Genomic DNA, 17832 nt, shown 5'->3' with positions numbered 1-17832 from the left:
CTTCCTTGAATATAAATTTCAGAACTAAGACCACCAAGCCTGTACATCAAATTATTTTGCAATAATAGCTTTACATGGTTTGTTAAGATGAACTCCATAAGCAAAGACAACTTTTAAAATTTGTAATGACACACTATTAGTCTATCCATTTGATTTTAAAATTTTATATTACCTTAGTTTACTGCAACTAAAAATACAAATGTAATTCCCCTTTTGTAATTCACCACAAAATGTGCATTCAAGTTTTTATTTTTGATTATTTTTCTGTATTTCATTCATTTGGGAACTTTCCACTTTTGACTGTCCTTATTGTTTACAATCTGCTGTTGAGATGCTTTAATTTTAAGCACTGTAAGGAACACGTTTTTATCCTCAGGATTCCTGTCAACAAATCTACACAGGGAAATTCAATAACTATGCTCACAAACTCTTTTTCAAAATTATTTCTCTATATATGAAACACTGGCGTGTTTTAATAAATTGATACATTTAAAATATTGATATACAGCCTTTTTACAGATGTATGTGGTGGGAAAAAACTCAAAACAATGTGAACACTATTATTTCCTTAAAAGAAGAGACTGCTTTTCTATTGAAGAAAAAACAGATGCAAAATAATTTGGCAGGAGAAATAGCAGCACAGCATATTGGCCAAAACACTGGCATGAGTGACCGTGTTTCTTTTCTTTCTACCAGAAAGAAAGAAAAGTTCTATAAAAATGATCCAAGAATCCAACAGACAGAAACAGAGGCGCTGCACACAATCATAAACATTTTACATACCTGACTGGTCTATAGATTTCCTTAACACCAATGAACTGGAGCTGTTCCATAATATCGGGAATACTCGCACAACGAGTGAGGTTGATTCTTGGGTAGTAGAGCAGATATGACAGGCACATCTCATTCCTGGTGCTCAGACCACCCTGAAAATGGGATTTTTCTTTAATCAGGGTAGTATTGGAATCCCTCAGATTAAATCACTGACAAGCATTTATATGCTAATGAATGGTGTATCAGGAGGCCAAATCCGACAAGTTTATCTTGTACATGAGGTTATCAAGTAGTAAGAGGTTATTACATAATTAATCAATAAGTTGGAAGTTAATAGACATCAGAAAGAACAACTGAGAATAAAATAAGTCTCATATTATATGAAGTGTACTATCTGAGAAGTTCAGGCTGGCTTTCAGTTGCCCCCGAGGTAGTTAGATTTACCACGTTTCAGAAAAGTGGAACAGATGAAGGAAAAAAACTTGTAGGATAATTAATCTGATTAATAAGAAGTTAAGTGAGCTTTGCCTAGTGAAATGGAGGATAGAAATTAATCTATATGAACTCAGGTTGTAAGTACACATGCCAATAAAGAGCAAGATGAAAAAGAATTTTTTATCTTAACAGATAATGTTGACTCAAGAAGAATTGAACATGCATTATAAAATCAGTAATTAGAATAACATTTCTAGCTAACAGAAGAAACAGACTTTTAAACAGTCCTCCATTGAGAACTATGGGACAAACAACTAACTTAAAATTAATCTTGGTAAACATTGACAAGATTATAAACTGCATGTTCCTAAATCCTGGGTGGGAACAGTTCCACAAGTCTCACAGAACCACAAAAACAGGAATGGAGAAAATAAAACACGTAAGCCAAGAGTTAGTGTGGTCACCACACAGGAAAACAGGACAAAAACTCAAAAGCCTTCATTCTTGTTCTTTTGCTTTTCCTTAAGTAAGTACTGCACGTGCCTACATGCAAGCCATGATTCAGGGAGAAGTATCCCTTTGCTCTCTGGATGCCAGGAACAGCTCTTCCCTGCAAAACAGACACTCCTCAGGTCTCACTTCCCAGAGGTCTGGATCCAGCCTCTCCCCAGGAGTGGAATCAGACCCTGGCACAGGCAGCTATATCCCTCCCATAGACATAGTTGGTTTGGCATCACTCTGTGTGTTCCTAGCCAACTGGCACAGCCCAGCTCATGTCCAAGTTACCAAATTTACTCCACCTCCAAAACCCAGTGACTGCATTGCAATGGTCAGTGCCTGGCCTCTGTTACCCCTTCAAGCTGCTTCTGGGAGACTCTGCACTGCCGTATGCCAAACCAGAGCTGGACACCCTCGGTAGGGAGGGGTGGTTTCTCAACTCCTCTTCCCAACCCAAAGGACCTTCATTCTGCCTAGATTCTATGCTAGGCACAAACCTAAATAGTTGAGAAGCATTCTGTTCACAGCTTATCTAAAAATCAATACATAAGAACTGGCAATTACAACTTCAGGGAAAAATGAGTAACAAGTTCATAAAAATAATTCACTAGAGTACGCAGAATTTGCATGTTAATACATGTTGTGAAGAAAGCGCTCCTTATACTAGAAAAGTTTGACTTCTAAGGATTTTTCATGAGCTGACCTGCTTATTTTTATAAACTAGTCATATGAATGGCTTATGCAAGAGGTCAGACTAAGATCACAATAGTTCAGATGACTTTAAAACCTAAGAATCTATGAAAGGAAAGACGATACATAATTATGTGTACACAGACATTAGCAAGGAAATTCACTTTTTTAAAGTAGTGTTCAAATGAAAAAGGTTTTAGTCCCCAATATTATCTGTGTACTTATCTTGATCAACCAAAATATTGCTTACCCATGTCATGCGAATTCGGTCCACAGTACTGTAGTGGCATTCTGTGACCAAATTATCCCCCTGAAATATGAAATTTAGGAAGTTCACAGTTCTGAAGTTTATCAACACCAGATTCAGGTAACCACAGATGACAGGAAGCACATATGAAATAAATATCAGAGCAGTGGATAAGACTGTTTCAAAGAGTGAAGGATTAGATAATGCCATATGTTAAAGGCCTTGGCACTTTGCATTCATATTATCCCAAATCCTCAGGGATGCCCCACAGATTTAAACAGTGTCTTAATAAGAGTGTTATCTGGATTCCTTTTAAAATAGCAATGAAGGTACTCAGTTATCATCCAATTTTCTGGAAAATTATATAGAAAACAATGTATACAAATGATTCTTGCTCCAAAACTCATCCAGTGCTACTTTACCCAACCTAATTTACACTGCCAACTTCAATAGAAATATTTGGCAAATGAGGAAAAGAAGGCTTTCCACATCACAAAAACAACTATATCTCTGCCAAGCCTGGGAGTAGAGGAGTGGCAGGTAAAGACTTCACTACATTGACAGATATGTGTGGGAAAGTCAAAATACCTGCCTTCTCAAGCACATACAATTAACTTTTTGGTGTCTTGACAAACTGATCTATTATTTAGTAATACTTTCACTCCATGTACCTAATCAAGTACAAATCTGAAAATCACCATGATAATCAAGTGATTTTTTTGTTTTGTTTTGTTGTTTGTTTGTTTTTTCTTTTGTATCATCATCTTCTCGTATCAACCTTTATTCTTCCCTAAAAAAACCCAAATCATCCTTCAAAGGCTGAGAATTTCTCCTTTCCTACAGGCTGTTTCTGCAGATCAAGGCTAGCACAATCTGTGCTCCAGACTGCTGGAAGGAGGTGCGTCAGCCTCATGTCAGCCAAATGGAGATAGAGTTTCTGAAGTAGTGTGAACTGGCACAGTGTCACTGCTTCCAGTGGGAATATACCATTCCTGCCAGTGAGTCTCTCATATCTTATAGACTGGATAACATTCACTAAAATTGTTCCTTCTGTGAGACTAGATCTGCTGCTTCCAAATGGAGAAGAGAGTGCTACTATGTGAAGAAAACAAATAACATGGACTCTATAAGCTGAAAGAATGATACTCTATTTAAGCTCTCCCAAGACTGTAACAAGAACTTACATGAAAAATCATACTATTAGTTAATTGATTAAACTGTTCACTGAATTACACCAGATGATGTATGTAAATCTGCACTGGTAGTTTTGCATAAGATGAAAACAATGAAAGGCATTAAAAAATGGTTCTCTTCAGAGAGAGAATTCCATTTTCTACTTGAGCTGGCTTTTTTGTCAAGTTGCTGTTACTATCAAATACCCTTTATAGTTTTTCTGTTCCATTCTGTCCATTCCCTTATGTTCTTGAATTTTAAGACACCTTCTGCTATAATTGCATGGATTTTCATAAAAATATTACAGGAAATATTACAGGCTTTCTCTACAAACTTGTCACCTTCTGCCAGCCCTCTTCCTAAACCCTTCAACCTTCTTTCCTGAAGGAGGTAACATCCATTTGTCTTTGAAGCCCCCTGACTACAAGCAATTTGACTTCAAAGAGTAAATTCTGCCCTTGAAAATCCAGGTTTTGCTGTAGAAATTAATCTATAAAGTTATCATTTTAGCTTCTTGTCTTTAAAGTACAAACATCAAAGTCTCACAGTGTGGGAGAGAGAGAGAAAGGGGCTTGAAGAGAAGCCCCTGAAGTTTAAACTATAGAGCTCCTGACCATAATTGAAGTTCAGTCATTTCAATGGTCTTTTCAGATCCATCTCTTCTAGTGGTTCCAATTGTAAACAAATTCCATTTTTTGACATTTTACATCTGGCAGTTTAATAACATGCTTGTTCACATGCACCAGGACAAGCTGCTCTGCTGGCCAGATCTGGATCACCCAGACTTTCAGCACTAAAATTTCTGTAATCATGCCAAAACTTAAGAAAGATACTGGGTGGAACAAAAGAAGAGTGAATAATTTTTAAATGAGAGACACACAAAAAATTACAGACTCTTCTCTTGGAATACTACTATGCATAGCTACTGGTTTTTAATATAATTATAGTTGTATTATTTCTACAAGTTATGTTGCATTATTTTCAGGAATACAGTAGATAGAGCTGTGTGATTTCTTCTTTCAAAGGGTTTTGTTTACTAGTGAAGCATCAAGAGGAGCATGAGCATGGAGTTTTACTCCCAACAACAAAAATTGTGAAACAAACAGAAGATTTGGCTGATTTTTTAACATGTTTGTAAGGCTGTATACTTGCTATGTGCCAACACTGAAGATATGCTACTTGATCCCACAGTTCTGTAAAGCCACACAGTGGCATTTCCATTATTCATCTTTCTGGATGCATGAAGATGGTACAGCCAGGCACACAAGCGATTTTCTAATCTGCTAATTAATATCTTTCTAATTTTTTAATCTGTTCAAACATTTGTGATAGTAAAGTTCAAATCAAGTTATTATAGATATCAAACATAGCCAAAGAATAGCTCAATTTGGTGAACCAAGCCAGTTCTGTGGTGACTTATGTGGACACTCCTGAGGTGCTGAAACTTTAATGCATTAGTGACTGTGCGATAAGTGGAAAAATTACGAGAACATCCAAGAATTCTATGATGCTATACTAAGAAATTCTGTAGCAAATTTAATCCTAAAGGTGAGAAAATGTTGGGCACCTAATCTCTTAAACACTTTCAGGAAAAGAATTAAGAGTGTCGTACTGGCAAGATGGTTCTCTCTTCTTTCAGGTACTGAAACTCCTGGAAGTTGAAATCAAACTCATCGTCATAAGCAAGTAACTTCTGCTCCTCGCCGTTGTGGAAGTGGCGCATCCTGATAGCTCTGCCAGCAAGGTGAGCGTGGAGAAGAACTGCAAACACCTGAATCCCAGCAGGTCTCTCAGCACCTAAAGCCTGGCCAAGAGAAACCAACACCATCAGTGCTCCCAAGTAATGTAATGTAATGCCATCTACAGAGTGAAAATACATTCATTAATGTGTCTTGAATTCACTCTGTTTACTGAAAAACACAGTCTGGAGCAAAACCAAAACTGTAAGTGAAATTCAGGGTTTATGTACAAAAAAGGCTAGTGTGCTTTCTGCGATTATTTTTTATAACAGAAACATGTTTTTACTCTTAACGCGCACATTTTTTAAATGAAAATCAACTGGACTGCAAATAATTCTCAATAGTTTTAAGATTCAAGGGAATTGTACTAAAACCTGCACATTATTTTGGTGCTAGTGGCTGATACTGATGAATGTGGATGTATGTTTATTGTGAAAAAAATTTCTATGCAGTTATGAATTATGCCAAGAGACGCACTTTAAACTGAGAGCCTGTAGTTTTAACATCCTCTAAGTGAACTTGTAGTGAAACACTGTAAGTTTACATCTAAAACTTTTTTCCAGGTCGAAAACATTTGTAAATTAACTTTTCCAAATTGACACGAATCTGGCTTCACTCCCATTCTGGCTGAGATCTACTGATCTAAGCTTTGTGTTGAGTATGCTCAACTTTAACTCTTGTTCAGAGCTCAAGGCAGAAATAATCTGTTATCACAATACCTTTCAAGAACAGCCCTAGGGTCAGAAACCTCATGATAATGAATCACGCAAGAGTTCTGAAAAATGCCAGGGCAGTACACAACATTTAACACCATCAAGACGAAATCTAAATTTTGTATCTAATTTGGCCTTCATTGTAAACCTTGTTATTAATTCAACCTTTCTCTATAAATGACAAAGTATATGAGAATCTCCTATTATACAGTCACTACAGATTTCAGACAATGTCTCCATTACTTGCAGATATATTTAAGTTATCTTAATGAAACCAAGTACTTAATAAATGTAAAACCTCTTCAGGTCTTTAGTTTCTGTGGTTTGTGTAAGAATACCCATCAGGCTTTCACTTCATCATTAGAAGCCTTTTGCACATGCTCAGGTCTGAATTAGTCTCAACTCTTTTTTTCTGGGCTAGCTATTCTGAGTTATTAATAGCTTTGCCACGGAAAGCAGTGTTTGCTTACATATTGAACACAAAATTAAAACATTGCAAGCCCTGTGTCATCCATTATTACTGAAATAAGTAAAGCAGCCTGAGTAATGAGCATGCCAAGTACACAGTTCAAAACCACAACATTCTGGAAGACAACATATACCATCAGATGCCTTTGCTCACATCTTTTAACTGTAACTATCAATCTACCCAAGAAGTTCAAGTGACTCTTCCAATTATTTCCATGATTGAAAACCAGTGAATTTAGGCAAGGGACATACCTCTTCCAGACATTCCAGTGTGCAATGACCCTCTGACACAAATTCAGGCATGCCTGGTGGGATATTGTGGAAGAGGCTGACCCAAAGACCAGCTTCAATAACGCCAGCATCGTATTTCCTTAAAACTGGAGTATAAAATAGCCTCAAACCAGAGTTATCTATCAAGCCTGCAACAAAAGAACACAGCCATGGCTAAAACCCAGTTTTTTAAAGGAGAAAAAAAGACAACAAACCAAATTGCTTCATGTTTTTCACGCTATGTCATAAGTTTTCTACATGAAAATCACAGAATCAACCTCTATAACATGGAAATGGATGAAACTATATTGAGGAAGTGTTTTTTTCCTCTTTAAAATTTTCAAGCCACATGCTGTATTCTAGTTGAGAATTTTAGCTATTTCTTCATCTAGGGTCCTACCATAAATTATATTTTCCCTTTGCTTTGGATTGCCTATTACATTACAGCCTACCTGAGATGAAAAAATACATCCCTTTTACAATCTCTCCAATTAAGAGAGCATCAATTAAACGTGAAAATTGCCTTACTAAATCCCAGACTTGTAGACAATACCCCCATCTTGAGTGAAACAGACAAGAGAATTACAGAGTACTTAATGTTGCTCTGATTCAAAGACTTATCTGGATTTCAAAAATTAGTTTAAAGAACCAAAGCCTGCTGTTTGAAGGCCGTGTCAAAATAATACAAACCTATTTTGTTCATTCACATATGTTTAGCCATATGTGTTTGTTTGTGCATCTATTAACAATTTACGTTGCCTTCAGAATCTAAATGCTTAGAATACTTGTCTTCTATTAGTCATTTTTATTAGTCAAGATATACACAAAAAAGGATTAATTTGTGTTTGCACAGGAACTACACTCTGTTAGTTCATCTGTTCATTTCTTTGTATTTTTGAATAGTAACTGAAATAACTTCAATTTTTAAAGTGAAAAATGCAAAAAAACATATGAAATATCTCAGAGAAGGTAAGATGCTTCCTGGTGACCTACATTAGTGTTCTGAAAAACAAAACAGACATAGCAATGCCTGAAGCCAAATTTTACATCAATATGATATCAGCAGTCTATTTTAAGATAAGCAAATGGCAGAGGGACAGAGCAGGGACTGTTACCCAGTCACTAAAATACCTAAGATGGAGTAGTGCATATAATTATTAAGGAACAAAGGATGTGAACTGGGCATAGCCAATTAAGAATGGTAATTAGCTATGTTCTGCAACATACAAGTCACATTTAAGGTGATATATCATGTCCTACAACATTGCAACTTTAGCATTTGGGAACCCATAATCATCCTTTCCTGGAGATATTTATACAACCCCATCAACTTGAATTTTTTCTTCTGCTTCAGAAATTGTTAGAGGTTGTTAACATCTAAATGTCAGACATTCTTATGTATGACATAACTCTGGTATGTCAGAGTTTCTGATAAACAGTCTCAAAAGAGGCCACCTTTAAAATGAGAAGTGAATGTTTAGAACTACAAAACCAGAAACAGTGAAACACATCCATGTTAAACTAAAAAAATGTTTGCACTCCTCCTGACTGTGAGCCAAGAGTCACTACCAATCTGAGTCACTTAGGAAAACATTACCTCAGGTCACGATGTGAGGCAAACAGTGCAGCCTTTCACCACAAGACCCAAACTAGGAAAATGCAGGTGCCAAAACTCACAAATGAAGGTGACCCAGTGACAGGCTTGCTATTGTGTCAGAAAAACTCATTTGTCCCCATCTGAAACAGATGGAGCACCCAGGTCTACACTCCTGATGTCCTGGCACAATCTTACTCTGTGTGTTTTGCCAGGGAGGAGAAGAAGCATGGCCTGGATTGCAAACAGCCTGCTCTGCCTACACTGTCTGAATTTTTCCAAGTCTTTTGGGACTGTCCCAGGAAGGTAAAATTGTTCCTATTGCTTAAAAGGAAACAAAACATTGTTGATTTCCAGTTTTTCATTTGTGTTACTTCATCTAAACCAACACTATCATACAAAACAGTCAATTCAAACAAAATGATGAATTTAGGGACACAACCAAAATAGACATAATTTTTCAGCATGTGACCTCATTGGCTTTCATGCAACATTTGATGAAAAAGCACACAGTATCAATGACACAAATGAAATTTATTTTATCCCACACACTGAAAGTAGAAAGTCTGTCACTGAATTAAAAAAAAATTAAATAAGATAATTAATTTAAACTATGAAGATGGGAAATGACAGTAAGGCAGAATGCCATAGTCCACATAGCAAATTTTATTTTAACACATAGGGGTGTAAAGAAATGTCAGTATACTATGCTGCACTGGATTTTACTCAGTTCATATGTAGCAACCACCACAATATTCTCAGGTACAGTAGGTTTATAAACTTCTCTTTCAGAACAAAAAACTATCTTTCCCAAAAGCATCTCTTTAGGAAAGTTTCCCTTTTCAAAGTTCCCCTGATTTTCCTGGGATCATTGGTTTCTTCCTTTTACTTCTTCTAAATATAATTAAATTCAGGAAGAAAATTTTTAAAACACTATTACAAATTAAAATCTTACCTTTTAAGATAAATTGACTTTACCCAGTGAATGGTCTAGAAACCTGAGCCTATACTTTAGAAACTGTCCACAGTTCATGTAGAAGTTTATCTAAAAATACTACAAAAAAAAAAAAAAAAAATAAAATCAAGGGCAATGGGAAAAATACTGTGAACTAGGAACTATTGATCAGGAAAAAATAACCCTCAGCTTTTATTTGCTCTGTTTGTCATGCAGTGGAGGGATGAGCACTTGTGTGTGGTACATTTTCTAGTCTAGCATGTTTTAAAGTGTGTGAGGTTACCAACCTTCTGTGAATGATGGATTGTCATAATGCACCTCCATAAGGACAAACAGAGGGTCGGCTGCTGTGCCAATGGATAAGCCAACATGAGGAGGGTAGGTGAAGCCCTGGAAGTCAATACACACAGAAATCAATGAAGAGTTAAGGTATTTTTTGCCATAGTTAAGAGTTAATTTCTCTTTGTTAGTATATTGACTCCTTCTTGCAAGGATACAACCATATTAATGATAAAATTTACAAATATAACTTCTTTTACAGCCTTCTGAACATGGCATTGTGATAAAATTTACCTGTTATGTACTCAATAAACTTAATAACTATGTCAATATAAAATAGGAGAGCCCATGATTCCCAGAGGACAAGGCTTTGAGCAAACTAGTCCAATCTCACCTCTGACCTGGCTTTGAGTAGGAGGCTGGATTAGAGACTTCCTGAGGTCCTTTCCAACCTGCATTATCCTGTGATCTTATGATTATTTATTCTGTATTTATTGTTTGAGCAGAAAAGGAAAATTCCATTTTAAACTTATAAACATTGCATCATCAAGCACTTAGTCTGACAATAAAACCCTTATGAAGAAGTGAATCAACATTTTAAACGTTCCCAGCTTCTAAAAGCAGTAATTTCCAGAGAATACTGAGGTTGCATGTAATTAACTGGCTTTTTGTGCACAAGTAACTGTATTCTAAGTAAAATGATCTGAACAATAAAGGTGATCTTCATGGCTATGCTTCCATTACCAAGCCAATTGTGCAAAAGAAGTAGCTCTGCATGGTGAAACATCTTGTGCTGGACCCACTGCCTCCAAATGATGCTCCTCTGGACAAGCTCTGGTCAGGTCCCATGCACTAAACCCATTTTATTGCTAAAGGTGCTGGGTTCACCCCTGCACGTTTATTTTAACTTCATCCCAGGGAGGCCTGCGCAAATTCTTAAGCCACTTATAATGATAAACAAAATGAGACTAACGGGGAGACTTACTTCAAAAGCTCACTCCCAATTCAAACCAAAATACCAGTATCTTGTAAGTGAACTCATTTACCAAATTCAAATCAATTGGAATTAATCTGCACTATTTCATTGTATAAGCTAATATTTTAATATTCATTTGACATTCTAACTTTCTGAAATGTGCAATTTGAAATTCCAACTTTCTGATGCTTGACGGACATTAATGACTTAATTGTAGTATATAGTAAAAATTATTATCACCTTCATTCTACATAAGGGTAAGCTAAAGTTAGTGAAATGGGTACTTGGGCAATCCTGAATGTAACCCAGATCTGTCAGATTCCTCTCTACAGACCTTTAACAACAGGATCAGCCTTGCAAAAACTTCCATAGGGCTTGTCAAATAATAATTTATTTATATGAATTTTTAATTTCACTTAGATTAAGATAGTTGAAAGTACAAATACTAGGTCAGAGCATAGCTGATGGCAAAAATGCACAAAGCATACACCAGGGATAATGCTTGTAGTGGATTAAACTTCTTTTGATGGGTCCACGTAGCAACTCCTGCTTCCTCACACAGCAGCCTTTGCAGATGGTTTTGGTCTGCAGGCTGGTAAATTAAGGTTCCAGAAAGTACCATCACCTCAGTCCCTCTCTGTGCCCAAACCATCATTTGGGTGGGCACACAGTAAATCAAGGGCATAAAGAGCTGAGATTCCTTTGGCAGTCATGCTGTGTTATGTCAGCTGAAAGCATTAACTGAAGTCTAAATTAACATGAAATAAGCTGCAAACACAGCCTGGGGTGAGCATGGAATCACAGCCTGTATTTTCTGTAGATATGCCCCACTGCCATGAGCAAAGTGGTCCTTATGCTGGCTCTGCACTAATACAGGATCTCTCCTACACTGAAATCATGTTTCTTTGGACAAGTAGGAAACTTCAGAATGATAAGCCTGAATGGGGCAACAGTGAAACCTAGTCCTGGTGAGTCACAAAATTAAATAAATTTATGTACAACTTCATTTGGAGAGTTTTGCCTCTGTCTTTTATGAAGTCATATACAGACACTGCTTTTCTTTTTGTCATTATCCATAGGTAGCAGATACTGGTCATTGCTGGAGGCACTGTATTTCCACATCAGATGGGACAAGCTGATACATTGACAGATTTCCATGCTCCAAAGCTATCTTTCTCCCCTAGGGCATTAACTCTCTCTCTACTGTTTTCATTACTTTTGTGTTGTCATTCAGGATGACCACTGCATTACATACTTGAAAGGCCAAGAGGAAGTTGAGGACTTACTGGTGAGGCATTTATGTGATCCTGCACCCTTAAAAACAGACAGATTAAGTAATCACTAATATACTAGGAAGACATTTCACAATGATACACTCCTTCACAAAGCCCCATTGATGAACCATGCTAGGCAGACATTCATCCTACCTCTCCTCCAATGGCCCAAGCAAAAATGACTGTCTCACATGTAAGAAAAGAGTCTGGCATATTGGGGTGGTAACACTCATGCCCGTAGTCCAGAACACTGTCATTCAAATTGCTGCTGCACTGGTAGAGCAGGATATGGTGCACCAGGTTCTCGTGGCCTTTCTGGATCAATGGCTCAACCTATCAATGGTAAAAGAAAAAAAAAAAAAAAAAAAAAAAAAAAGAGAAATATCTCAGTTATGAAGACAGGACTAAAAATTCTATGGTACTTTTATTTTAAAAGAGGAAACTCAATGTTGAATTGTACTTAGCTTGAGATGCAAACCCAGCACTCTGCAAACCCAAAGAATGAAGTTTCCAAAATTTTTATTTTGCCCAAGTGCATCAATGAGGAGCAGGATAAAAATGAGGAGCAGAAAAAAAAAATCTAGACAAAACCTCTGTTACAATCTTGCTTTTCTCCTGTCCTAGTCTTGCACTGTCACTTTTCTTTCTCACTGCCCAATCTTGTTTAGCCACATTCCAGCAGGAGAGGGGATATAAACTACTCGGAGGTTTTAATTTCTGTTTCTGCCTCTTTTGTACTATTTCAAAATACAGCTGCCCATAAATTCTGTACATCTAGGGTGAGCCTAGAGGTATACCCCACATTCCTCAGCAGCTCAAAATGGACTTTAAATTTTTTTTTGACATCTACAAGAAATTAGAACTGCTTTATTTTTTTATTATTATTATTCTGCTTGGTTGTAAAGACTTTATTAACATGAAGTCATTCTTGAGAGGTTGGGTGCTCCAGTCTGTTTATGGAAGTGATGAGCTGGAGGGCTCTCAGTGGTGCTCCAGTGCCCTCAGTTTAATTAGACCACAGAACTCCCATGTAGGCTAAAATTATTTAATTTCCATGTAAGTGTTCACTCTCTGGTTGGATGGGTAATGTTAAATCATCTTTGTCAGAGATTATGTCCCTGGGGCAAATATGAATACTTCTGAAAAGAATTATTTTGCATTTCAGAATGATCGTATTCCACAAAATATCAGCATATAGAAGACAGTATTAAAAAGGAATCTTTCCCAAGATTTCATCCCATTCTGTCATATCTACTTTCAAGTTCAATAAGATAAACATTAATATTTTCACAAGAAAAGTAAAGTTTTGACAATACAACTCTTAAGATGCAGGGTGCTATGCAGCATTGCCTTTCAGTATTAGGAAAGAGAAAGTTACTTTAAACAGAAAAAGAATATCTATGCATCCTAAATTTGTATCCATTTCATTTGCAAGCACATTCATGTGCTACTGGAAGGCAAGAACAGGGTAAGCAGGAGTAGTTTTTTACATTATTAAAATATTGTTGACAGTCTCTTTCTCTGCATATTGTTCAAACTGCTAGATCAGTTACAGAAGAGGAAGGGCAGGAGAAAGCAGCCAGAGCCTGTGTGCATCGAGGCCACCCTTGCTGACATGAATCTGCAAAGTACATTGAAGTTGGGCTCTTGGGGAGCTCAGATGCTGTTGAGTACCTGCATGTCCACCCAAGAAGAGCAGAACCCACTTCACTGCACCTAGAAGTCAGTAGAAGGATGACAATTGATTCAGATTGACCAAAGTTTTATTCTGGAGGCAAGACTGAAATACTCCATAAGAGATCGTCTGTACTGTTCTCAGTAATTCCTGTTTCACTTAGCATTACCATCATTGTGAATTACTTCACTATGGAAGTAAAAGGCATTTTTGAAGAAGATGAGTCAGTTTTCCCATGAAATAAGAATGTATTCCCCAATATATCAGACTGAATGACAAAGATTCAGAAATCCATTTCAGCTTGATGTTGCTTCTTCCCTCTGCTCCATCATACACCTGCATATTTACCCAAGTACTGCAGAGGCCAAACACAGCCATAACATGGCAGCTTATACATTAAATATCAGAATGTACCTCAAGAATTTTGAAACTCTGCATACTGTATATGTTAGTCAAGGAAATGGCTATGGGAATATTATCCCTACATCTACCCAAAAAAAAGAGGACTTTTGTCCCAACATGTGATAGTTCTGCCTGCTGCTACAAGATCCCAGCACCTGCTGTGCTTGCAATCACTACTTCAAAACCAGCTTCCCCTCAAAACCATGGGACATCACCAAAATTAGAAACTCACATCCTGTCATTGGTTTTTAGTGTCAGTTACCTAAACAATTACAGCACTTCAAAAAGCAGTTTTGTTTGGCTTTCCTAAGTGAAGAAAAGAAAAACAAAAACTAGAACAAATCCTTACACATCTTTCCAATGTATCTTGTAGGAAAACTTGCACTCTTCAGATGCAGAAATAAATAATGAAGAGCAGCAGTGAAGTTATGCTTTTCACACGTTTTTACTACAACTTAATTAAAGAGAAATTTCACTTTCTCCTGGGAATCCACCTTTCATTTTCATTAATTATGAAAAAACCTGTGACTTCAAAATGTATTTCCTTCATCTGTCCTCACCACTTCCTACCAACATTCTGTTAGCCAAAGAAATAAAGAAGGAAACTGAAAGGAGACTAAAAAGGAATATGCATATAACTACCTATCTTCCCCATTCTACCTCATTCTTTGAGGTTCATCTATGGAATTTTCACTGTTGCTGACATGCAAGGAAGACCCAGCTGTCAGGGTTCATCTCTTTGCCATGTTGTGAATAAGCCTGCAGAGATACTGCCCCACCGGGCACCACGGTGACTTCTTCCCCTGCAGGCAAAGTGCATTTTCTGCTTGACATTTCCTAACTGCCAGAGGCATGGAGAACAAAACCCCTGCATCTACCCCACATCAAAATGCCCAAAGTGTTTGGAATTGCAAAACATAAGTGCATGCAACAAGGCACAACCTCTCCTGTTTTTCATAAAACCTGCAGGAAGAAGATCATGGTTTATTATTCATGATCATTTGGTGTATGCTTCTTCCTCTCCACTCTTCTTGAAAGCTTGGCCAAAAAGTCTTTCAAACTGAGCACACTGAAGTACATAAATCAGACTTCTACTAACAGAAAAAAAAAAAAAAAAAAAAAAAAAAAAAATAGATGTACTATAAACCCCCCAGCACTTCAAATCAGGACTTCCAAGGAAGGAAGCATTTCAAATATATCACATTCAAATGTAAGTGAAGGCACTGCCTTCTGCAACTAAAAGTATGGGTTATGGTCATGGTGCTTGGTTTGTACTCATCAGGCAGGCTGAGAGGTTTTACAGAGTTCCCTTCATGGTACTGAATCTCCTAGGACTTGTGAAAATGCTGACTTTCAAAAAATATAAAATAAAAAAAATTCTAGTCATTATAATGTTAAACCAGATGATGCATACTGTTCATCTCTCATTTTAACAGAAGCCCTTATTTTAGTCAACAGGCTGCTATCACATGAATAAAGGAAATATTTTTATCTGCCAGGGCCAGCTTACTCATCCTCAGTTTTGCTTCCTCTCTTCTCTGTTTCCTATTATCACTTTATCTATTACACAATCTTAACACTGTCATATGTTTTGGGTTTTTTCTTCCCTTATAAAGGAAGCCAAAATTTTAATACAACAGTGCCTTGCATCTCAAGTTGATGATAAGCAGGATCAAGATATTAATGTGTGATGTATTAAATAGGAGGAAAATGCAAACAGTTCAAGCGTTACAAGAAGTTAGATTTTCTACAAGTTCAAAACATCTTCAGAAATCTGGAAGTCTTTCTTGCTTATTCACGTTTTTCTATTTTTCTATTTGTTCTGATTTCTTTGATGGTAATAAACATGGTTTGTTCTTTATGCCTGCTTGTGTAAATGAGGGAAGTTATTCAAATATATCCATAATCTCACTATAGTGTCCCTATTTAGAAAATATGGCCCACCAAATATCAGAAAACGAAAACCTGACTTTATTCTTGTATATGGTAATAACAATAGGTTTCTGATCTGTTTGCAGCAATGTTTCTACACTAAAATGTCAAAGAAAATAATTATTTTCCTTTTTTTTCTGGCTCAAACAGATAGTTCCAAATTAATCTTACATTTTAAAGACACGATGATATGGTGTCATGCAAATGATTCTGAATAAGGTCGCAGCCTTACACAACACCTCATGTCGGTAGACAGTGGTGACAGGGAAGAAAAGGTAATTCCTCAGTCTCAAAATGAGGAGCAAAAATTTGATTTTTATACTAGCACTGCTGCATCTAGGAGAGTTTCTAGTCTGTGGCTGGCTAATTCATTTGTATGAAATTGCCATGTCTCTGATTAATTCAGAGCAAAAAGTGATGGCTGTGAAACTGAGTACTGGCTGAGTTCACTTGAAAATTTTGCAGAAGACCGAGTTATAGGGTCTCTGATTTCTGTACTCCTCATCAGGAAGAATTATTACATTCTTACCATTACTTTGGTCCTTGTACTTCTTTTGAAAATGTGTATCAAGCACATATATTAAAAAATTATCTTAGAAAATTTTTTCAAAGGTTGACATGATTTCTTCTCATTAGAATTCATGAAGATTTTTTCTGAGTTTTTTTAATGTAATTGTGAAACGATCAAATATTTATCTAAGACATCACTTTTAGGGTTTTAGATATTTCTTCAGAAAAGCAAATACTTAAAATATTTGGCTTTACAAAGTTGGGTCTTTTTCAGAAAAATATCTAAGTATTTTGGGAAAAAGCTCTCAGTAATATGGCTTTACTTTTCTATAAATATTCTGAGAGAAATCCATTAGACATTTGTTGCCTAACACTACTTCTTGCACTAAACCCAGAGGTGTGCTGTGCTAAAAAAAGAGCTGGAAATGCCTCTAAGTTGAGGTAGATGTCGAAGTCCATGACTCCAGGGCAGACCAGGATTTTAAGACAAATAACCAAACAGCTCTCTCATGTTTACTAGAAGAGTCTGACTACACCAGCATCACATCTGGGACACGGATCTGCTGTAGATTTTCAGCCAGGAGTTAAGGCTGGCTGGGGTCAGGCAGGGACCACCCTCCCCGTGCCTCCACCCTACCCCTTCTGTCAGAAAGCATTAAATTAATGCCACAGAATAGTTAGAGCTGAAAGAGACACTTGCACTGCTCAGCTGGCTGCAGTCTAGCATGGACTAGCTGCTGTAATCTTTCCTGAAATCATTTGCACGTACACAGCTTAGTGCTCATTCCTGTTTTCCTCACTGTACAATACACATCCTAAATTCAGTCATCACTTGTAACAAATCCCTTTAAATCATCTCTATTCCAAGTGCTTCTGAGTTTATACTATGCCACTTAGAAAGGTGTATATTTTGGTGAGTTAACTGCAGGAAGTACAACAGGGAGCGTACCTGCGTAATATAAATATTCTCATACACATTTTTCATACCTTCCAGCTGCAGAAAAATATAGCCTGAGCATTTGGTGACAGCTGTTGTTTTTTTGTATTTAAATAAAAAAAGATGTAGACAAGAAAAAGGCCAGGGCAACAGAAACCATCCCCAGGCCTAATCTTATAATGTGATTAGGTAAGGTTTCCTTGGAGGATGGATATGTTCCAGACTGAAACGTCCATGCAATTTAAGGCATTGAAATTTGTGTGATTTGTACTTAATATGTGTGGAGGGTTG

The 17832-nt window shown here is 36.9% G+C and overlaps 2 protein-coding genes across 3 annotated transcripts in view; one reads left to right on the top strand and one right to left on the bottom strand.

Moving 5' to 3' along the window:
- LOC310907637 (ectonucleotide pyrophosphatase/phosphodiesterase family member 1-like) overlaps positions 1 to 17832 on the top strand; it is a gene marked incomplete at its 5' end in the record, with an annotated part of 520596 nt that overhangs the window by 274211 nt on the left and 228553 nt on the right. The window lies entirely within an intron of this gene.
- Positions 1 to 17832, bottom strand: part of MOXD1 (monooxygenase DBH like 1) — a gene marked incomplete at its 5' end in the record, with an annotated part of 49139 nt that overhangs the window by 5690 nt on the left and 25617 nt on the right. The window contains 6 exons of the mRNA XM_083858096.1: positions 784 to 926; positions 2648 to 2707; positions 5430 to 5621; positions 6990 to 7156; positions 9844 to 9946; positions 12239 to 12418. Of these exons, the coding sequence (XP_083714222.1) occupies positions 784 to 926; positions 2648 to 2707; positions 5430 to 5621; positions 6990 to 7156; positions 9844 to 9946; positions 12239 to 12418 (845 nt within the window). The remainder of the gene's footprint in view (positions 1 to 783; positions 927 to 2647; positions 2708 to 5429; positions 5622 to 6989; positions 7157 to 9843; positions 9947 to 12238; positions 12419 to 17832) is intronic.

This window comes from Zosterops lateralis (assembly GCF_965231275.1).
Source record: "Zosterops lateralis genome assembly, chromosome: 3".
Lineage (NCBI taxonomy): Eukaryota > Metazoa > Chordata > Aves > Passeriformes > Zosteropidae > Zosterops > Zosterops lateralis.
This window is presented reverse-complemented; position numbering and strand designations above follow the sequence as displayed.